At 31.3% G+C, this 19,188-nt stretch overlaps 1 protein-coding gene across 1 annotated transcript; it reads right to left on the bottom strand.

Annotated features, from left to right (window-relative positions):
* Nucleotides 1-5,814: 5,814 nt before the first annotated feature.
* Nucleotides 5,815-10,117, bottom strand: LOC125841495 (probable xyloglucan glycosyltransferase 5). Its single transcript, XM_049520643.1, has 5 exons — nucleotides 9,228-10,117; nucleotides 8,190-8,498; nucleotides 7,808-8,098; nucleotides 7,120-7,233; nucleotides 5,815-6,936 (listed from the first exon to the last, which is right to left on the bottom strand). The coding sequence occupies exons 1-5, from the start codon at nucleotides 9,951-9,953 to the stop codon at nucleotides 6,292-6,294; spliced, it is 2,085 nt and encodes a 694-aa protein (XP_049376600.1). The 5' UTR covers nucleotides 9,954-10,117; the 3' UTR covers nucleotides 5,815-6,291.
* Between the last annotated feature and the right edge of the window lie 9,071 nt (nucleotides 10,118-19,188).

The raw sequence follows: 19,188 nt of genomic DNA, 5'->3' as shown, positions 1-19,188 counted from the left end.
ATCAAATATTATCTTTCAGTTCCAACACTAGAATGAACAACATTACATTTTGAGAAATATTAATTTTCGGAATTTCCAGAAGAACTAAAAATTAGGCACAATGAAATACAAAGATAAAAAAAATTAGTATTAATTAACAATTAAGTTTATCCAACTGTATAACAAAAACTTTATCAAAATATGATAAATTGATGGTAGAAATTGTTCTAAACTGAATTTCTTTAATACAATCACCATCATATGAATACTCCTTCAAATCAACAGTTGGAAACTCTTTTTCCTTAACCTCCGCTTTTGACAAATTAGGAGTAACATAGATAAACTTTTGACTATCCATGGCAAGATTTTATCTTCCATATTCACTCATGCAGATGAAGCGAATGCATTCAACTCGAAACTTGATCTCGAACACACATCAGAATTATTAATAGTTGCTATCCAACTGCCAATACCCAAGGTTCTTTCTAGGAAACGAATATATAAGATTTGTCCTATTCATAATCGTACAAATCAAAGAAAACACACAATTGTATTTCAAATTATAAATAATTTTGAAAAACAATATTAACAAGAAGAACCAAAATTCTTGATAAGAAAAGATGAAGATTTTTACCAAGAAATAACAATGGCATAAGTGAGAGAATAAAAATTAAATGGTGTGATTTCATGAATAAGAAGTTAAGAGAGACTAACATTGTTTGGATTATTGTTACCCATTGTTTCATAATGTATTGTATTGTATTGTACTCTATTGTACTGTATTATATTGTATGGTAGATACAACATTTGGCTAGATGTATTGTTTGTTGTTGTTTAATAATATTTTTATTGTTTGGTTTAAACTGTATTGTATTGTATGGTAGATACAATATTTGGCTACACTGTATTGTTTGTTGTTATTTAATAATATTTTTATTGTTTGGTTTGACGGTATCGTATTGTATTGTAATTTATAAATTTACTAAAATATCAATAGTTATTCTAGGGTAGGAGGTTTGACTAAAATTAAATAATATAAGGTAAAGGGTAAAATAGTATTATGAAATATTATGTAAAGATATAATTGGAAAAAGAAATTAAGTAACAATGGGAACACACCAAATTGGTTATTCCATAAAATGGAGGTTTTCATTATTACGTAACAACATAATTTAACAATACAATACAATATATTTTAAGTAACAAACAAAACAAACATTGTAGGTATAGTAACGATACAATACAATGAGTAACAATGATCCAAACAGAGGGTAAAACATCTTCTTTCTTTTTTAGAAAATGAAACGTATTAGATTGTGATTGGGAATTAAAAATAAAATAGAAATTATCACTCCCAAAAATTCAGCCCACTATCCCAAAAAATAGCAAATAAAACGGCATCCCACATAAAAATAAAATAATGTGCATCTATTATGTTGTTATGTTTGTAATTAAAAAATTAGTTTTGTAATTAAAAAGGAGTATCTATATATATTGTTGATTAAAGTGTTAAATAGTATATTCCTGTAATATTTCCTATATAGTGGCTAGCAGTTGTAATTATTTTTGTCCAGCGGCCAAATAAGAAATGGGCTTTGGGCCTTAATAGACTAGCTTAGTGGATCGGTAAGCAAACAGGATAAAGACTGCAAAAAAGACAAATGGGCTTTCGGCCCTATATACAATCCAATAACTAGCAAGATTCACTTTATTTATTTTTGTTGTCTATTTGTTTGGACAATTATGATGTTGGTATTTTTGTGGTTAAAGTAAAAAATTTATTCGCACCCGAAATTTATGTTAAATGATATATTTTGAATATTTTTTAATCTATAAAAAAATGATATCTTTTTATGTTTTGGAAGAATTAAAGTTTGAATTACTCTCTCCGTCCATCTTTATTTGTCTAGTATATTAAAAGTAGTTGTTTAACTTTATTTGTACAGTTTGAAAAATCAAGAAATAAGTGTCTATTTTACCCTTGATATTAAATACTATTCATTTTTCAATATTTAGATGGCTTATAATTAATAGGGGTGATATAGTAAAATTATCCCTCTATTTATTGTTTCTTAAAGAGTATGTAAAGTCAAATATGAACAAGTAAAGATGACAACGACACACTACAACAAAAACAACTTTTAGCGACAATAAATAGGTCAATTAATAAAGAGTGCTAAAGTCTTTACCGACATTAGTTAAGTGTCATTAGATCTAATGTCGCTAAAGGCTTTAGGGACATATACAAAGAGTGTTAATTGCCGCTAAAAATATATATTTAGCGGCTATTGAGCTATTGTCGTTAATTAATTACCGCTAAAGATCATTTTTGATGTAGTGACAGTAATAGATACACGTGTGAAATAAAAAGTCTTAAACCTATCATCAACTAGCAGCTATTGCCTATATGAATCTTTTTCTTTTATTGTGTCCTATTTTTAGCTAAGTCAGCATTGAAACGGAGCATTTGCAGGTCTTTTGAGTGAACTTCCTTCCATGTAATTTTAGGTCTACCCCATCTCATTTTAACAACTTTACTTACTTTAGTTTCACACCTTTAGACAAGTGCATCTATAGGTCGATGCGAAACATGTCCAAATCATCTCAAGTGATCTTCTCGTATTTTATCTTCAATGTGTATTACTTGCACCTTCTGACAAATGCATTCATTTCTAATCTCTTATCTAGTCTTATATTAACGTACATTCATTTTAGCATTAGTATCTCGATAACACTCATCTTGTGGATATGTTGAATTTTAGCAGCCCAACATTCACTATCATATAATATTTACCAACTTACAAATTTCTATAGAACTAATTATCTTTCACTTTGTTGGCATTGGGACGCAATCCGATCTACTCTCACCTTAACTTTTCTTTTCTCATGTTGACTAAACCTGCAATACATGTATTTAGTTTTACTTCTACTTATTCTGAAACTCTTACTCTCTAAAATACTCCTTCATATAGTTCAAATTTTTGCTTAATACCTTCGCTTGTTTAGTCAATTAACACAATATAAAAAAATATCAAAACTTGAGATTAAAAAACCAATGTAGTCACAAAAAAGCACAAGTTGTGGTACTAAAAACTCAAGATAGGACATTAATTATTAGGATATACTCTCCACCTACCAGAGGCTCTATTCTTGAAACATTTTTAAAATATTCATCTATCATCTTAGCATGTTCTATCCTTTTCTTAGGTCTTCAAAATATCCCTACCATTTCATTACCAAAATTAATAACCCCCTTCATAGTCATCAAGCTTAAAATCCCATTCCATTAGGATGTTCATCTCCTCTCAATAAATCGCTTATCAGAAGCGAACTCAGAATTTAAAATTTATGGAATATTTCTACAATAAATCCAGTGAATATTATAATAATAATTAGATTCATATTCAAATATTTATAAGTATTCAATAAACTTTTTAATATATAGATACACATAACATGCAAGAGGACTCACCACTTGATGACTTGGATGATGAAAATGTTAATCTTGGATAAAAAGACAGACTCATTATCCACCAAGTTTTACAATAAAAATTTAGCGGTTTTTTCGGTTAAAAAGTATGTAAAGCATGAAAGGAAGTACATACATAATTGACATAAAGGTGAAAAAGGAAATTAATAAACACACACTGCCTAGCTGGAGAATATCAAAATGTCATTAAATGTAACATGTCAAAGGGGGAGGGGACTCTTCACTTGGTAATTTGTCAGATAAAAAAAAATCCTTCCTAGTTGCAAAGACAAAATTTTAATGGCATGGACCATAGAGAGTGTTTAATGAAAGAAGTAGACATACCCCAACAGAAAACAATACCCCTACACCCCGTGGTGGAGCCAAAATTTTGAATAAGGGGGTTCAAAATCTGAGAAGTAAACACATGAACTAGTGGAAGGGGGTTCGACATCTATGATACATACCTAATTTTTTTTTAATTATGTATAAATAGTAAAATTTTCCGCCAAAGGAGGTTCGGATGAACCCCTAGGAATATGCTGACTCCTCCCCTCCCTCCACCCCCATCCCACCCCCTACCCCCCCACAAAGACAACACAAAAATTAACTCTTGGTGTCTTTACCAAAACAAAAACAAAAAAAAAACACAAAATCTACAAATTGCCCACAAAAAGATATGTGGACCCTTATGTAAACAAATAAGCAATGCCATAGCAAGTAAAATGAAAAGTTTGAAGCCTTGTGCTGACCTACATTTTTCCACTCAAGATTCATGTGTTGTATCTCTTTTTGCACTGCCGACACCTTTTTTTTTGTCTCAATAATGAACCTTACAAAAAAATAAATTAGGCCCTGTTCATGTACACCCTAGATAGAGGTGAAGAGCTCATCATTTGAAGGACCATTTTGAGGTCCCAATAGAAGAGCCATAAAGTGTCTTTTTTCAATATATCTAAGGTTTAATTCTTAGGACCAAATAATCAAATGTCAAGCGGAAGCTAGCAAAATAAACTTTGGAAGACTATAAGTAAGAAGATAAAAGAGGAATATATCAAAAGAGATGCAAAATAAGGTTTGGTCAGTCAACCCAATTCACGAGAGGAGATGAACAATCCACTATATAAGAGAGAGTACAAAATATAGAGACTTAGGTTAAGGTCAAGGTCAGGTCTCGAGTCGGGATTGGGTCCCAAGTCAAGGGTCGGATCTCTGGTTAGTTCCTATGTCTCGAGTCCAGGGTTAGAGCTAGGGTCAAGTTGGGTCTCGAGTCTGAATCAAGTCTCGAGTAGAGACTGAGGATAGAGGATTGGGTTAGGTCTCGAGTAAGGGTCGGGTCTCAAGTGTCAGTTCTTGAGTCGAGAGTTGAGGCCAAGGGTCGAGGGTTAGGTCTCGAGTAATGATCGGGTCTCAAGTGTCAGGTCTTGAGTCGAGAGTTGACGCCAAAGGTCAAGGGTCAAGTTCTTGTTCTAAGGGGTTGGTTTCGGGTTGTGGTCGGGTTGAGTCTCGATGGAGACAGAGGATCGGGAATCAAGTCCAGTCAAGGTTGAGTCTGATGTCCTGAGGGTCGGGTTGAGGATCGATTCATGTGTCTCGAGTCAGGGTCCAATCAAGGTTCAGGGCTTGAGTCTTGAGTCGAGGTCAAATCTCAACTTAGGGTAGGGGGCCAAGGGAAGGGTGGACCTAAGTAAAGGGTGGTGTAGGGGAAGGTGGACCATTCAAACAAATTGGATCAAACTGGACATGTCATGACCTAATCAATTTTTACTCTATTTTAGTCATTTCACCTCAATCCATTTATTAGCTCAACCTATTTTAATTTGCTCAATTTAAGCCTAATCCCCCCATTTGACACTCTAACAGACAATGATGAAATCTATGGGAGCAGAGATGAAAAACACAAGGTGATTTTTTGTGTATCATTTTTTCCTATACGTCTATATAAGCTTTGATGAATAGAGTTATCTGATACCTACACAAATGAGAGGTAGCAAATGCTCTGTGATTCCAACATCCACTTGGTGCAACCACCTTTTCTTGTGTTGGACCCTGCTCCCTCCATCTTTTATTTCAATGTACTCCATGGTAAAGGCTATTGCAAGTTTTACCACAAACATATACATAAAATCTCACTCATGCTCAATGTTTACACCAAATCACATCCGCTTGAGGTGACAACATAGAGAAGGGCATAGCCTACATACTCGCCCACGTGGGGGCACGACTGTAGTGTCGCGACTCTGCCATGAATAGTTATCATAAAGGCTTACAAGATCAGTCAATTGCTAAGTCACCTCAAGATAAGAATTACCCTACACCAGAGCATGGTAACCAAAGAAAGCAAAACCAACAAAAGCAAATGTACATGGATGGTAAAGTGTCTTATTCATTACAACAGACAATTCCAAGAATTTGAAAGGCAAGTTTGACTAGGCCTTATTTAGGCCATTTTAAATCCTTATATACATAATATGATGAATGTGAAATGCCTTGAACAACACAAGTACTGCTTTTGAGAAATCCCAAATGAGATATAAGTGAAGTAAAAAAAAATGAGATTGCTTCTACCTATAGTATTATTGACAAACAATTGACTCTATGTAAAAAACTTACAATAATTACCCTATCTAAAGATATTAGGGAACTCACACAGGCATGACATAATAGTCTCGCGTACAAAATCCTAATTGGCTTCATTTCATATAGCAGAAGTCGATATCTGGAAATATCCGAGCTATTCCCTGGACTCTGTTGTTCTGCCGGTACAAAGTTCAGATGAGAGGAAGTGTATCAGCTCTTGAAATACAATATGTAGGTTGCTCTTTCTCCTCTCTTGAGCAATATTAACTAATCTGCTCTCCGATAAGATCAAGACCAACGAGGAGGAATGTCACTCCTTGGAAAAGAAGGAAGTAAAAGTGGAGACCATGAGCAGATAAAAGGCTTCTAGCTGACGCCGTTAAGAGTAAGAAAGCAAGAGCTAGCTCTTTTCTGTATATTTTGTTGCTCTTCTTGACAGGTGTAGAAGTTTCATCTTTCTGTTTGTTCAATCGGTTCAGCTCAGAAAGTTCACTTTCCGAAGCCCCTCTGCTAATCTGTGGTGCTCCAAATGCTTTCAAATCTTTTTCAGCAGCAGCCAATAGGTCGGATTCAGAAGACCTTCCTGCTTTTTTGGTAACAACCCACTCGTATGAACTTCCCAATTGGAAAAGTCCAGATACCATAGCATTGAACTTTGTCACTGACATAGTGTTTTCGAAAAGGAGGTAGGGGGCGATGAAAGGAATGGATTTTGGTGCTGGAAGAATGTTTAGAAGTGTCATAAGAATGGGTATGTAGCAAACAACCCAGAAAGGGAGCTCGGCTTCCGGGATGAACATGGTTAGAGGAAGCACTACACAAAACAATGTGAATGAATAGAAGGGAAGAATGAGCTTTCTCAACAAAAAGAAAAGCAGTATTAAGTTGGCTTTCTTCCATATAGATATCTGCACAGAAGTTCCAAAATAAAAGTTCCATTAGAATGTTATAACTACGCCTCAATCTCAAGCTAGTTGGGATTAGCAATACGAAGCCTCGATATTCATTTCATTGCCCCTTCCATTCCAGTATTTAATATTGTAGGTTTCTTAACATCAGAAGAAAAAACTGAAGGAGAAGAGTCAATATACCTTGGAAGAAACAATAGCAGGAAGACAAACTCGGAAAAGTTGCATGGGTCCCGAATGCCATCGATGTTGCTGCTTCCTATAAGCTTCAAAAGATTCAGGAACTTCACACAGGACCTATTTTTTCCATGTTGATACAATGAGCATTGTGATTAGATTTCCAAATTCACAAAGAATATACTAAATAAAGAAGTACAAAAGTTGTCGGGTATAAGACCTCACAAAAGTTTCATCAAGCAGGATTTCAGTATTTTAAAAGAAGAAAAAAGACCAGAAGGTAGAACCAATCACACAGCCATAAAACCACGTGTTTCGTGAACCGGGTGCAATTCGAGTGAATGACTCAATTTTATTTTATTTTTCAACTAAAAATCAAGATTTGATATCTAACAATGTAGATGTTGAGGGGTATGTTTTAAATTAAAGAATGGAACAGAACGAAAGAGGATGGAATGATTTTTATCTTTCAAATGAAAGAATGCAACTAATGAACGAAGTTATTGACCTTTGAATCTTAGTCAAGTCAATAAAACTCCAGCTTCTACTTGCAAGTACATCTCAATCCCAAACTAGTTCTATGTGCAACTAAATTCTGAAATAATAAAACCGCTTGCAACAAATGCTAGTCAAAGTAGCAATATATGGTAGCATTAGCACATTTAACAAAACTGTGAAAGTGGACAATCCTTACCCGCACATCATTAAGATATATGAACTTCCAACCGTTGAGATGTGCACGAACAGCAATATCCATATCCTCCACGGTTGTCCTCTCAAGCCAACCTCCAGACTCTTCCAAAGCTTTGATTCTCCAAATACCAGCAGTTCCGTTGAAACCAAAGAAGTTCAAGAATACTCCATTCACCTGTTGTTCCACCTCAAAATGAAAACACAGATTAATGTTTTGTAGACGAGTCAGCAAGTTCTCATCCTTGTTAACAAATGCCCATCTTGTTTGAACCAATCCTAGCTCGGGGTTGTCCTGTGGTGAAGTTAAAGAATACACGTTAATCGTCAACAATAACATCATCGAACTCACGAAAGGAAGAAAAGAAGAAAGAAACATATTTCACCTTGAAATGCGGGACTGTTTGCTTAAGAAAATCTGGAGTTGGTTGAAAGTCTGCATCAAAGATTGCAACAAATTCATAATCCTTCACATAGTCACAACTCATTGCGGACTTCAAGTTCCCGGCTTTGTAACCAGTTCTAGCCAGACGGTGCCTGTAAATTATGTTGACACCCTTTTGGTTCCATTTCGCGACCTCTGACTTTATTAAGTCTTGGATGCACTCATTGTCGGAATCATCAAGAATTTGAATCAACAAACGGTCTTTTGGCCAATCAAGTTGGCAAACTGCTGATATAGACATCTCATATACCTGTGCAGCATCAGTAAGAAGAAAAACTTTTGAATACTTAACTCAGAATGAAAAAAAAAAAAAAAAATGTAAGATGAAAATTATATTGGTTTCATTGAAAAACATAACAACCATGTCTTTTTTGCATGTAGAACGCGACTAACTTAAGCCTCACATACTATGTGCTTAATCTAGACAAAGATCCGCAAAACGCTCAAGTTCCTTCGTTGGTAATAAGATACTAAAAATCGCATTACTATTGTGAAGAGAAAAGTTAGTGCCAAGTACAAGCAATTGCTAGAGAACATGCCTGAACCACTTCTGTTCCCTAAAACAGAAAAAGCAAGAAAGAGACCATAAAAATAAAGTGAATCAGCAAGCTAAACCATAAATATAAATTGTTTAGCACCACAACAAGAAAGTAGTTGAATTCACCTAAAATCTTCTTTGTTTTGGTCATTTTTCTTTCATAATAGGAAGATCAATAGCGTTCCCACTTACCCTCCAGTATGACTCGAACCCTCAACTTACCAATTGATGGTGGAGGTGCTCAATCACTCGAGCAAGCCTCACTTGTCGAATTCACCTAAATCAACACGTATATTACCAAATAAACTTCAACTAGTTCAAAGTCTAGAATTGATTCATGTTGACTCCTAACGAAAAGTTCAAAACTTAAACAGGAGCCACAGTACAAAAATGAGAAGATAAAATGATAACAATTCAAAAGGGCAGCAACATCAAAATTACCTCTTTTTCGTTACACATAGGAATCTGCACAAGAACCATAGGGTAGTAACTGTTGTTTGATCCCTCAAGATCATCTGATTTAAATGGATCCCCTTCAATCCTTGGCTTAATCTTCTTGCACTTAATGTAAAAGCAACCCAAACAAAGTACCAAACGATCTAACGACTGAATTAGGAATAAAACAGTACAGAATGTGGAGAGTTTTTGAACTGAAGGTGCGATATAATCAGCGCGAAAATCCAACCAAACAACATATAGTATATGAAACAACCCCAAAACATCAGAAGTATGTGGTATATACAAATTTGGATTCTGAAAATAATGCCAACCTTTGAAGTAAGCAATCACTTCAAAAGCTAACATAACCAAAGAAACCCCCAAACAAACTTTGATTATTCTAAAAAGTAGATTACTCTTTCCAAGTTTTTCACTTGCAAGAGAAACCCCTTTTCTCAAAATCAACCTATTCTTGATAGTACCAATTAAACTCCACAAAATTGTTGCAAGCCAAGCAACACAACCAACAGCTTGGTTAGCCTTAAGCAACAAAACCCATGTCACTTGTTTAGCATTCTTGCCTCTACTCTTCTCTATAGGCTTAAATGCAGCATCAGGACCATCAATTTCAACAATGGAGAAATTGGGGTTCTCCATTTTCACTATAACTGGTGTTCCCCTTTGTTTATCTTTACCCCACCAGTCAGAAAAATGCAATCTTGGAGCCATTTAAGCTACTTTCAACAACAAATTCACCAGATCTTGAAAAATTCAAGAACAAGTTTTTCTGTTACACTATAAAAGAAATTCAACAACTCTCCATTTTTTTTCTTACTAAACCAAAATACAACAAAATGTTAAGATTCTTTGCATACCTTCAGAAGCAACTCAAGCAACTTAAAAAAATAAAAAAGAAGCTAAGCAACATTATAGAGGAAGGTATATGCCATAAATTACCACCTGTGAAACCCTCCCCCTCCCCCCCTACTTCTTGAAAATTTTTACTTTCCCACTTTTTTGGATTTAAGCTATGAAAGTTATGTACTAAAAATAAGTAAAAAAAATAAACACTAGCTGTCAACTTCATCCATTAGAACTGTAAATATGAAGAATGTTTTCATGTGTTGACTGAATGCTGAAAAAAATTATGTGAAAGAAAAAAAATCTAATCTTTAAGATAAAAACTTCATATCCACTAAACTTTTAGCTCAATTGTTCTTCTAAATTTTCTACTCTTTGTTCTTTACTATTTCGATTTGTTTATCTTACTCTTATTTTTAGTTGTTTAACAATTCATATTGATAGTTATTTTAATTTTTACTTTTTACGTAATATATTTAATACTATAGAATTAGTGAACATTTTAGTATATTCAATGTAACTTTAGTTCATAGCCATAAAATTCAAAAAAAATCTTTTATCTCTCTGAATTACTCACCAAAAAAAAAAAAAAAAATCAATTTGTATCATGGCGAAACACAATTACCAATTTTCAAATTTCATTTTCACTTTGAAAATAAAATCTTTTAAATTTCATTTTCACTTTGAAAATAAAATCTTTTAAATTTCATAATAAATATAATCGAACGTACATTAAACTCTGTATCAAATCAAAATAAAATAAATAAATTGGAATTGAAAGTATCTTTTTGTGTGTAGAGAGTGGAGGTAGGGGTAGGAGGGAGAGATTGTTCAAATTCATAATTAGGCACTTTAGACTAACGAATGACTGTTAAAGTAAGTATTATTATTTTTTCCTCTTAAAAGTTCTTTTGTTAAGTGCTTTCTCAATTATTGTCAGTACTATTAATTGTTTTTTGCTGTTAATTCTTAATGCTACTGCAAAAGTGTTTGATCTTTCTGTTTTTTTCTTAGTTTGTTTTTTATATCATTGTTCTTACGTTATACTAAAAATGATTTTCAACACTAATTAATGTTGACGCCACAAATTTCATCCCAAAAATCATATTTTAATTGTGCTTTTACTATATCAACTGTATTTGAATGATTTAATTGAAGTTAAATATATATTTTTTAAAGATAATTAACACTTTTTGTAAATATCTCTAAAATTTATATTAAATCTAATGACAATTAATTAATATCGATAAATACTTTCATTTATGAAATTAGATTGAGTAAGTTATTATGTGTGTGACTACTGCCTATTAGGTTTATAAGTAATTTATTAACATTAATTGTTTAGTTTCTTGGGAGCACAAATGACACATAAAATTCCTTTTTCACTTTAAATTTTTTTGTTATGTATATATAGGGATAAGTTAATAAAATAGTGCAGTGGCAGAATGTTTTCTTGTCCTCTTTTGCTTAGTAATTTGAGCTGTTTTGGGATTCAAAAATATTGGGGGCAAAACTGATTTTTGATTTTTTTTTTCTTTCAAGAAAGTAGCTGTTAGAGTATGGGCAATATACTATTTAGGAAATAAAGAAATAAATAAATACGTAAATAAACAGGAATTATATAATTTGATATTTGAGTTATCATGGTTTCCCTTTTAAGAGTTAAACGGTAAGAATTTTAAGTAATATTTTATGATTTATTTTTTCATCATACTGATATATAAAAATTGAAATTTATAATATTTTTCGTATAATTTTTGAATAGCTAATTTTTTAGTTTAAAATATCAAATTAATATAATCTAATTTAACTTTATAAATTAGTCAAAGTGACTTTCAAAAGGTACAATAGGACAACTAAAAAGGGACAAAGGGAGTACTCTATTTTTTATTTTTTTGTAAAAATACACAAAAAAAATTTTTGAATCGATGATCTATTTGAAATAATTTTTTTATTTTTATTTTCAAGATAGTTATAAGATTTGCATATATTTTATCCTTTGAAAATTTACTTTTGTGAAACTAAACTTGAATTTAATGTGTTGTTATTCAGTACACATAAATATTTATAGTTGCAAAAAATTTATTATACCTGGGGTGGGGGCCTGGGTAAGGTGTTCAAAGTGTATTTTTCTTAATCACGTTGTTAAAATAATGTGGTCCTTTTAAAATTCAAATAAATACTTGAAAATGACATTTTAAAAATTGGTTAATGGTAGGAATGATTTTGGTTTACTTTTTTGGTGGAATTTTTATTTAATCAAAAACGAAGATTCTAAAGTTGGTTATTTCAGTTGTATTCTAATATTCTTATTAAAAGAAAATTGTTTTTTAATTCAAACAAATTGTAAAGCAACTCATTTGAATATGATGATAATAAAAATTAATAATTACATCAACAGCAATAATAATTATAATGACAATACCTAAACACCTCGATGTAGAACCTGAAGTACATGTCAGATCAAGTATCATATTATGTGGACAATGATGATGAACACGAATAATGTTTTTATTTAACAAGTTAAAAACAAATCTTTTTTGTATTTTTAACCTTCGAAAATTTTAATAGAGGACAAATGTACTTCAACCGCACAAATAATAATAATAACAATGATAACGACGATACCTAAACACCTCAAAGACTTAGATCTTGAATTTTACTTGTCACATCAAATATATATCTTACGTGGACGATGATGAATGTGAAAAGAATGAGATTTTGTTTCACAAGTTAGAGACAAAGTAAGAAAAAATAATAAAAGAATAAATTTAAAGTGAAACGCGTATTAATAAAACAATTAATGAATTATCAATTTATTCAATATAAAAATAAAATTATAAAAATTAAACTGATAATTGATACTTGTAGAATCCTATATTCAACTTATTAATTTGATTATTTAATACTTATAATTTCATTATCAGTTATGATTCGATTTTGATCGATTTTCGAAGAAAAGGGAGTGACTATCTAGTTCACCGACAGATGAAAAAAGGCATATGCTATTGCATCCTGGGCCACCTTTATATATTTCAAGTGCTGTCGGTGCCAACTAAATTACTACAAGTTTCTTGCTTTTTAATAATAAATTATTATTATTATTATTATTATTTCACTGCATAAAAGTATTTTTCTTTTTATGGTCCCCACTCTTTTTGAAAAATAAAACTAGACTATTAAGTGACAGAGGCATAATTTTTAATTAGAGAGTATAAAACATGAAGAAGTGAACATACGAAGAAATTGAATAGATTTAATATTTATTATATGTATTTAAAAAAATTTAACTATGTTTAAGCAATGTAATTTTTTTCATCAATTGGAGGTTCGAATGAACCCTGTGATCTCTTATGAAAGAATTCTACTTCTTGAATCCCCTTTTCCAACTCAAATGCATTATCTGATCTTATTTTCTGGACTTTATGATTAAATTTTCGTTCAATTATCATTAAAAAAATCTTTTAAAATTGAGAATGCATTACTTTTCACAGTTTACAAGTTTAAGTTCTCCTACTGAAATCATCAACTATGGTAAGAAAATATTTATATTCATTGTAAGTAAATTTTTTGAAAAATTCACAAGTCTGTATGAATTAATTAAAATAGTTTTTTTTAGAAGCACTTTAACTAATAAAAAGGGTAGTATAGTTTGTTTATATATTAAATTATTTTTTGGATTAATGTGTTTCTTTCTTTCAAAGAACTTATTATTAGAGTATTTTTTAAAGTAAATTTGATTGTGATGTTTAAATATTGTTGGATCTTATTTTTGGATAGATTTTAGGCTTTGATAAACTACTTGGACTTTGATTCAATCCATCAACCTATCAAAAGCCTTGTCCCAAAGTAAAATATATAATACATTTCCCTTTTGTTGTAGCATTATCTTTGATATCCACCTCCTCCTTCTTCCTTCTTAAAAAATTGATGTATCGTAAATGTTAAACGTTTCGAGTGAATTATATATCAAAAAACTCAAAACATTAAGAGAATTTCATAACTAAAATTTGAGATTGTTTAGAAGAGATTTTGAATTGATGAGATTGAATAGGTAGTGTATACTTCATGTATCATCAGTGTATACTTCATGTATGGTTAAACTATGTCCATTTTTTTTAGTGTATCATAATATATAGTTATGTATAACACATGTATATATAAGCTATATTCAGTTTTTTGAATATATCATAGTGTATAGTCAGTGTGTATTTTCTATGACTTTTGACTATCTTTATGCAAATAAAAATAAGACTATATTTCTTGTAAACTAATTACTTTTTTATTTATATCTGAAACTATCCCTATTTTTAAATACTTGAAAAGATCATTTCAAAAACATCAACATATAAAAAACTTCATTCACCCCAAAATTAGGTGCATTGACCATCCTCTTTCAACATGTATAGACATGGCTTAAATTAGCCCATTGAGAATAGGCTTCTTACATAAATAATTTATATTAGATCATAATAATTATCATATATGATCATAATTGATATTCAATTTATATTTATATGTTAGTAATAATTTATAGTTCTATGATTAGTAAAATTATCAGACTAGTCAATATTGAGTGACATTTTTCAATTAGCATGCATTTTTTTTTATGATGCACCAATCGTTTTCAAATTTTCAATCTGCCTTTTATTACCTCATAACGATGGGTTCAAATTCTCGCCTTTTATTACCTCATAGCCTCCTCCCCAAACTACAATGGTCCTAATTTAGACCCGCTAGAGTGTCATGTGACATTAAAGTGATTTGACTTTTATTTGTAACACGTGAGAGCTAAAAATTAAGCCAATAACAACCAAATGATACTTTATTGATTCATGACAAATTTAATTAATAATTGTAAAGTGATGGATAGATATTCCTTGAGTTTTATGAAGTTATTTGAAGTGAATATTATGTGAAGTTGAAAATATTATGAGTGGATATTACTAAATTGTATGCTTTTCAATGTAAGTTAAAGGTGGAAGAAATCTCACTAATTTAACTCTATACTAATGGTATTTTTCTTGGTCACACAAACATATATTTTTTTTTAAAAGCACAAATTTAGAAGTTTTTATTTTTTAAAAATTTTATAAACAATTAAATACTGGCACATAAATTAGACTGATTGAATAATGGAAAAATTGTATATAATAGCAAACTATTAATTCAAATTAAATGCTATAAACATAGTTTGATTTAATTGTACCCCACATCAAACTGTTGCTATTTTCGCCTCTCTCCCTAATGGAATCTCGCTCACCTCTCTCGTGTTGCTGCCAGTCTCGCTTGCCTCTCTCGCTTTTATACAAACACAAATGTATAAAATGTGTTTGTGTTTGTACAAAGCGAGAGAAAATTGTATATATACATATATTTTCGTTTTCCTGTCTCCCCTCTCTCAGATCTCGCTCGCCACTCTCCAGGGCTCGCTCACCACTCTCACTCGCCTCTCTCACTTTATACAAACACAAATGTATACATTGTGTTTGTATTTGTATAAAGCGAGAGAAAATTGTATATACAAATATAAATGCATATATTTTTGTCATATACACTTATGATTATACAAATACGATCTTCCCCTGCCCAATTTTCTTTTGTCTTTCTCTCTTTCTCGCTTTCTCGCTTTATACAAAACAGATTATATAATTGATTCTTTTGTATATGTATGCCGAAACAAATTGTACAATTGCTTCTTTTGTATATATGTATAACGAAATAGCCATAGCTTTCATTTGTATATGTATAGCGAATTATACATATTTATGTTTGTAATGGAGCGCAATTATGCAAACTATAGCTATATCATACACATATGATTTTTGTGTTTGCTATATGTGAAAGTTGCTCTTAAATAATATATATGCTTTCTGTATGTGTAACTAAAGAAAAAAAAGGAGAAAAGAATATTTGTTGAATGGAGAAAAAGTCCAAAATAATCTCTTATATTTGAGCTAAAACTCAAATCATCCTTGTTTTTTCATGCGGAGCACTACTAGTGCTTCATGTTTGCAATATGAGTGCATTTTTTATCCTCCTTCAAACTTTTGCATAATTTTTAACATTGGTTTGGTCCATAATTATATGTATGGAATTTTCAATCTCTTCCTCAATGTTTAGCAGAATTAATAACTCCATGTGAAAGAAGGTCAGAAGAAGAACACTTTATCCAGTATAAATATTATTGTAGTTAAACTAAGAACTTATCTTCACTTATTGAACTATATCAATTTATTGTTGACATATGATGTTGCAAGGAAAGAAAATTTTGTATTACACATGAAATCGATCCGATGAACCTCTCCATTTCAATAAAAAGGACAAAAGTTTGAGGGTGAACTAAAAGTACACCAATAATATTTTAAATATGGAGGACTATTCTGTATCTTAAATCTCTCTATGGATTAAAACAAGCTCCAAAACAATGGAATGAGAAATTTAGAAGAGTAATGATTTCTAATGGCTACTCAATCAATGGTGGTGATATTTGCATATTTAGCAAATTTCAAGAAAATTCTGATGTTATAATATGTCTTTATGTAGATGATATGTTGATCTTTGGAACGGATATTGAAAGAGTCAAAGAAATAAAATCTTTTCTACCTTCTCAATTTGAAATAAAAGATCTTGGAGAAGCTAATGTAATTTTGGGTATTAAAATCATAAGATTAGTGAATGACTTGACTCTTACTCAATCAAGTTATATTGAGAAAGTTCTAACGAGGTTTGATCACTTTGACTACAATCCTACATCATTTGATCCTAGCATTAAACTAATGCGGAACTCTAGTGATGTTCTTGATCAGCTGAGATATTCTCAGATTGTTGGGAGTCTTATGTATGCTATGCATTGTACCAGGCTGGATATTGGTTACACAGTTAGGAATTTTGAGTAAGTTTACTAGTAATCCTGGAGTTGAACATTGGAATGTCTTAATTCATGTTTTAAGATATTTGAAGGGTACAATTAATGTTGGCCTACATTATTCTACCTTTTCAGCTGTTCTTGAAGGCTATAGTAATGCTACTTGGAATTCTGATCTGAATGACTCTAAATCTATTACTGCTTGGATTTTTGCTTTGGCTGGAGCAGTGATCTCTTGGAAACCAAAGAAGCAGACATGTATTACTCACTGAACCATGGAATTAGAATTTATAGCTATGTCTTCTGCTGGAGAAGAAGTTGATTGACTGCGATCTATGCTGATAGATTTTCATTTGTGGAGTAAGCCAATACCACCTTAATTATTTGATAATCAATCTGCTATATTTCACACTTCAAGTGATTGTTACAATGGCAAGTCGAGACAAGTTTGTCTCAAAACACGATCATGGAGATTATTGGAGGAAGGCATAGTATCACTTCAATATGTGAAGTCCAGGTTTAATTTAGCAGATCCTTTGTCTAAAGGGTTAGGCAAAGAGTTAGTGGTGGAAACTTGTAAGGGAATGGGAATAAAATATGTTGTAAGTTAATTGTACTTTATGGTAATCCTATTTAATGATGTAATCTTGGGTTCAAAGGAAAAAAAACAAGTAAAGTTACAATTGTGAAGCACATCAATAAAATTTTCAAGCAGATGTGCATGATTGAGATTATTTTCTCTTAATAAATTTATAAGACCAATCTTGGTTGGAGTTAGTAAGAAAACTCCTGATAATTTTTTTCAATATTCCTACTAAAGAGAAGGATGTGATTATATTCTCTTAATAAGTCTATAAATCGATTTCAATTGGAGTGTGTAGGGATACTCTTGATAGATTTACCAATACTTTGATGTAAAGGAGGATGAAATTAATTTCTCTTAATGAAATTCATAGACTATTTGGTCGGAGTATGCAAAGTTACTCTTGATGAATTCACCGCACTAAGTGTGAAGTGAAGGTCGCTTCAATAAGATTTCAATAGAGAAATCTTAAAGCACTTAGCTAAAAGGATTTAAGACACATGGCCGTAAGGTGTCAAGGGATTTCGATTTTCACCGGAACATAGTGATATGCGTGGAATATTTTTTTATTTCATTCAATGAACCACTTAGTTCAAGATTCGTTCACTAAGTAGTCAATGATTTAGAAACCCTTCACTAGTTAATGGTTCAAGTTCAAATGACACCATTATTGATGCATATTGCTAAATTAATGTCTCAAAATATTTTTTGGATTTTAAAACAAGTGGGGGATTGTAAGAGTTAGTGTTTCAATTAATTTTGAAACAATATCATCCGTTAAAAGTTTTGAAATATACAAAATACATGAATGTGATTTGTAACATTCATTTTTGTTTTAATTCTACGTTATAGGAGTTTTGAAAGATGCTTTTTAATTCTACGTTATGGGTTTTTTGAAACATAAGTGTTCTTTTCAATTCATGAACCTATAATAAATACAGTTTAATTAAAGTCTTTTCTTGCAAAACTTTTGTCCTATAAATTGAATTGCTTTTGGTTGAAAAGATAAGCACTTAAAAAAAACTACTTTCCCTTGAAAAACATTTGTGAGACATTAATCAAAAGGTGAAATCACCAATTCAAGAATAGAAGAGCAACATTCTTGAATGCTACTTGTTTTGTGGCTTAGTTGAATCCCGAAAATAGAATTGTTATTTATTCTTCCGTTCGCTCGTGGGAGAGACTCCAACTATCTTCAAGAAACGTATTAACGTGCCTCTAAGCCAAATAAATTTTGTTTTGAATTCCTTGTATTTTTATCATTCTTGTTCAGTTGTTCTAACATATTAATGCTTCGTGTAAAAACAAGTTTGACTTTGATAATGGACCATTTTAAGCCTTTTCGAATGCATAAAAAAGAAAATCATTTTAATGATAAACATACACTTCTTTTATATTCTGAAAATCATAATTTTTAGTTTTAATATCTAAAAAAATCTTGTGTACATATATGATTTATCAGCAATTTATTTTTGCCTCTCTACAATCCATCACAAAAACCCTTTTTAATAGGGATTGATTTCTCAAATGATCAATTAACTAATAGTTATTATCTCAGAAAATCGTTCTGATGTTTTTCAACCAGGAAAATGTCTTTCTGAGTTAATAAATACTGATTGAGTGACCATCCGAGAAATCGAATTCTAACTTTT

Source organism: Solanum stenotomum, chromosome 10 (assembly GCF_019186545.1).
Source record: "Solanum stenotomum isolate F172 chromosome 10, ASM1918654v1, whole genome shotgun sequence".
In the NCBI taxonomy this organism is placed as follows: Eukaryota; Viridiplantae; Streptophyta; class Magnoliopsida; order Solanales; family Solanaceae; genus Solanum; species Solanum stenotomum.
This window is presented reverse-complemented; position numbering and strand designations above follow the sequence as displayed.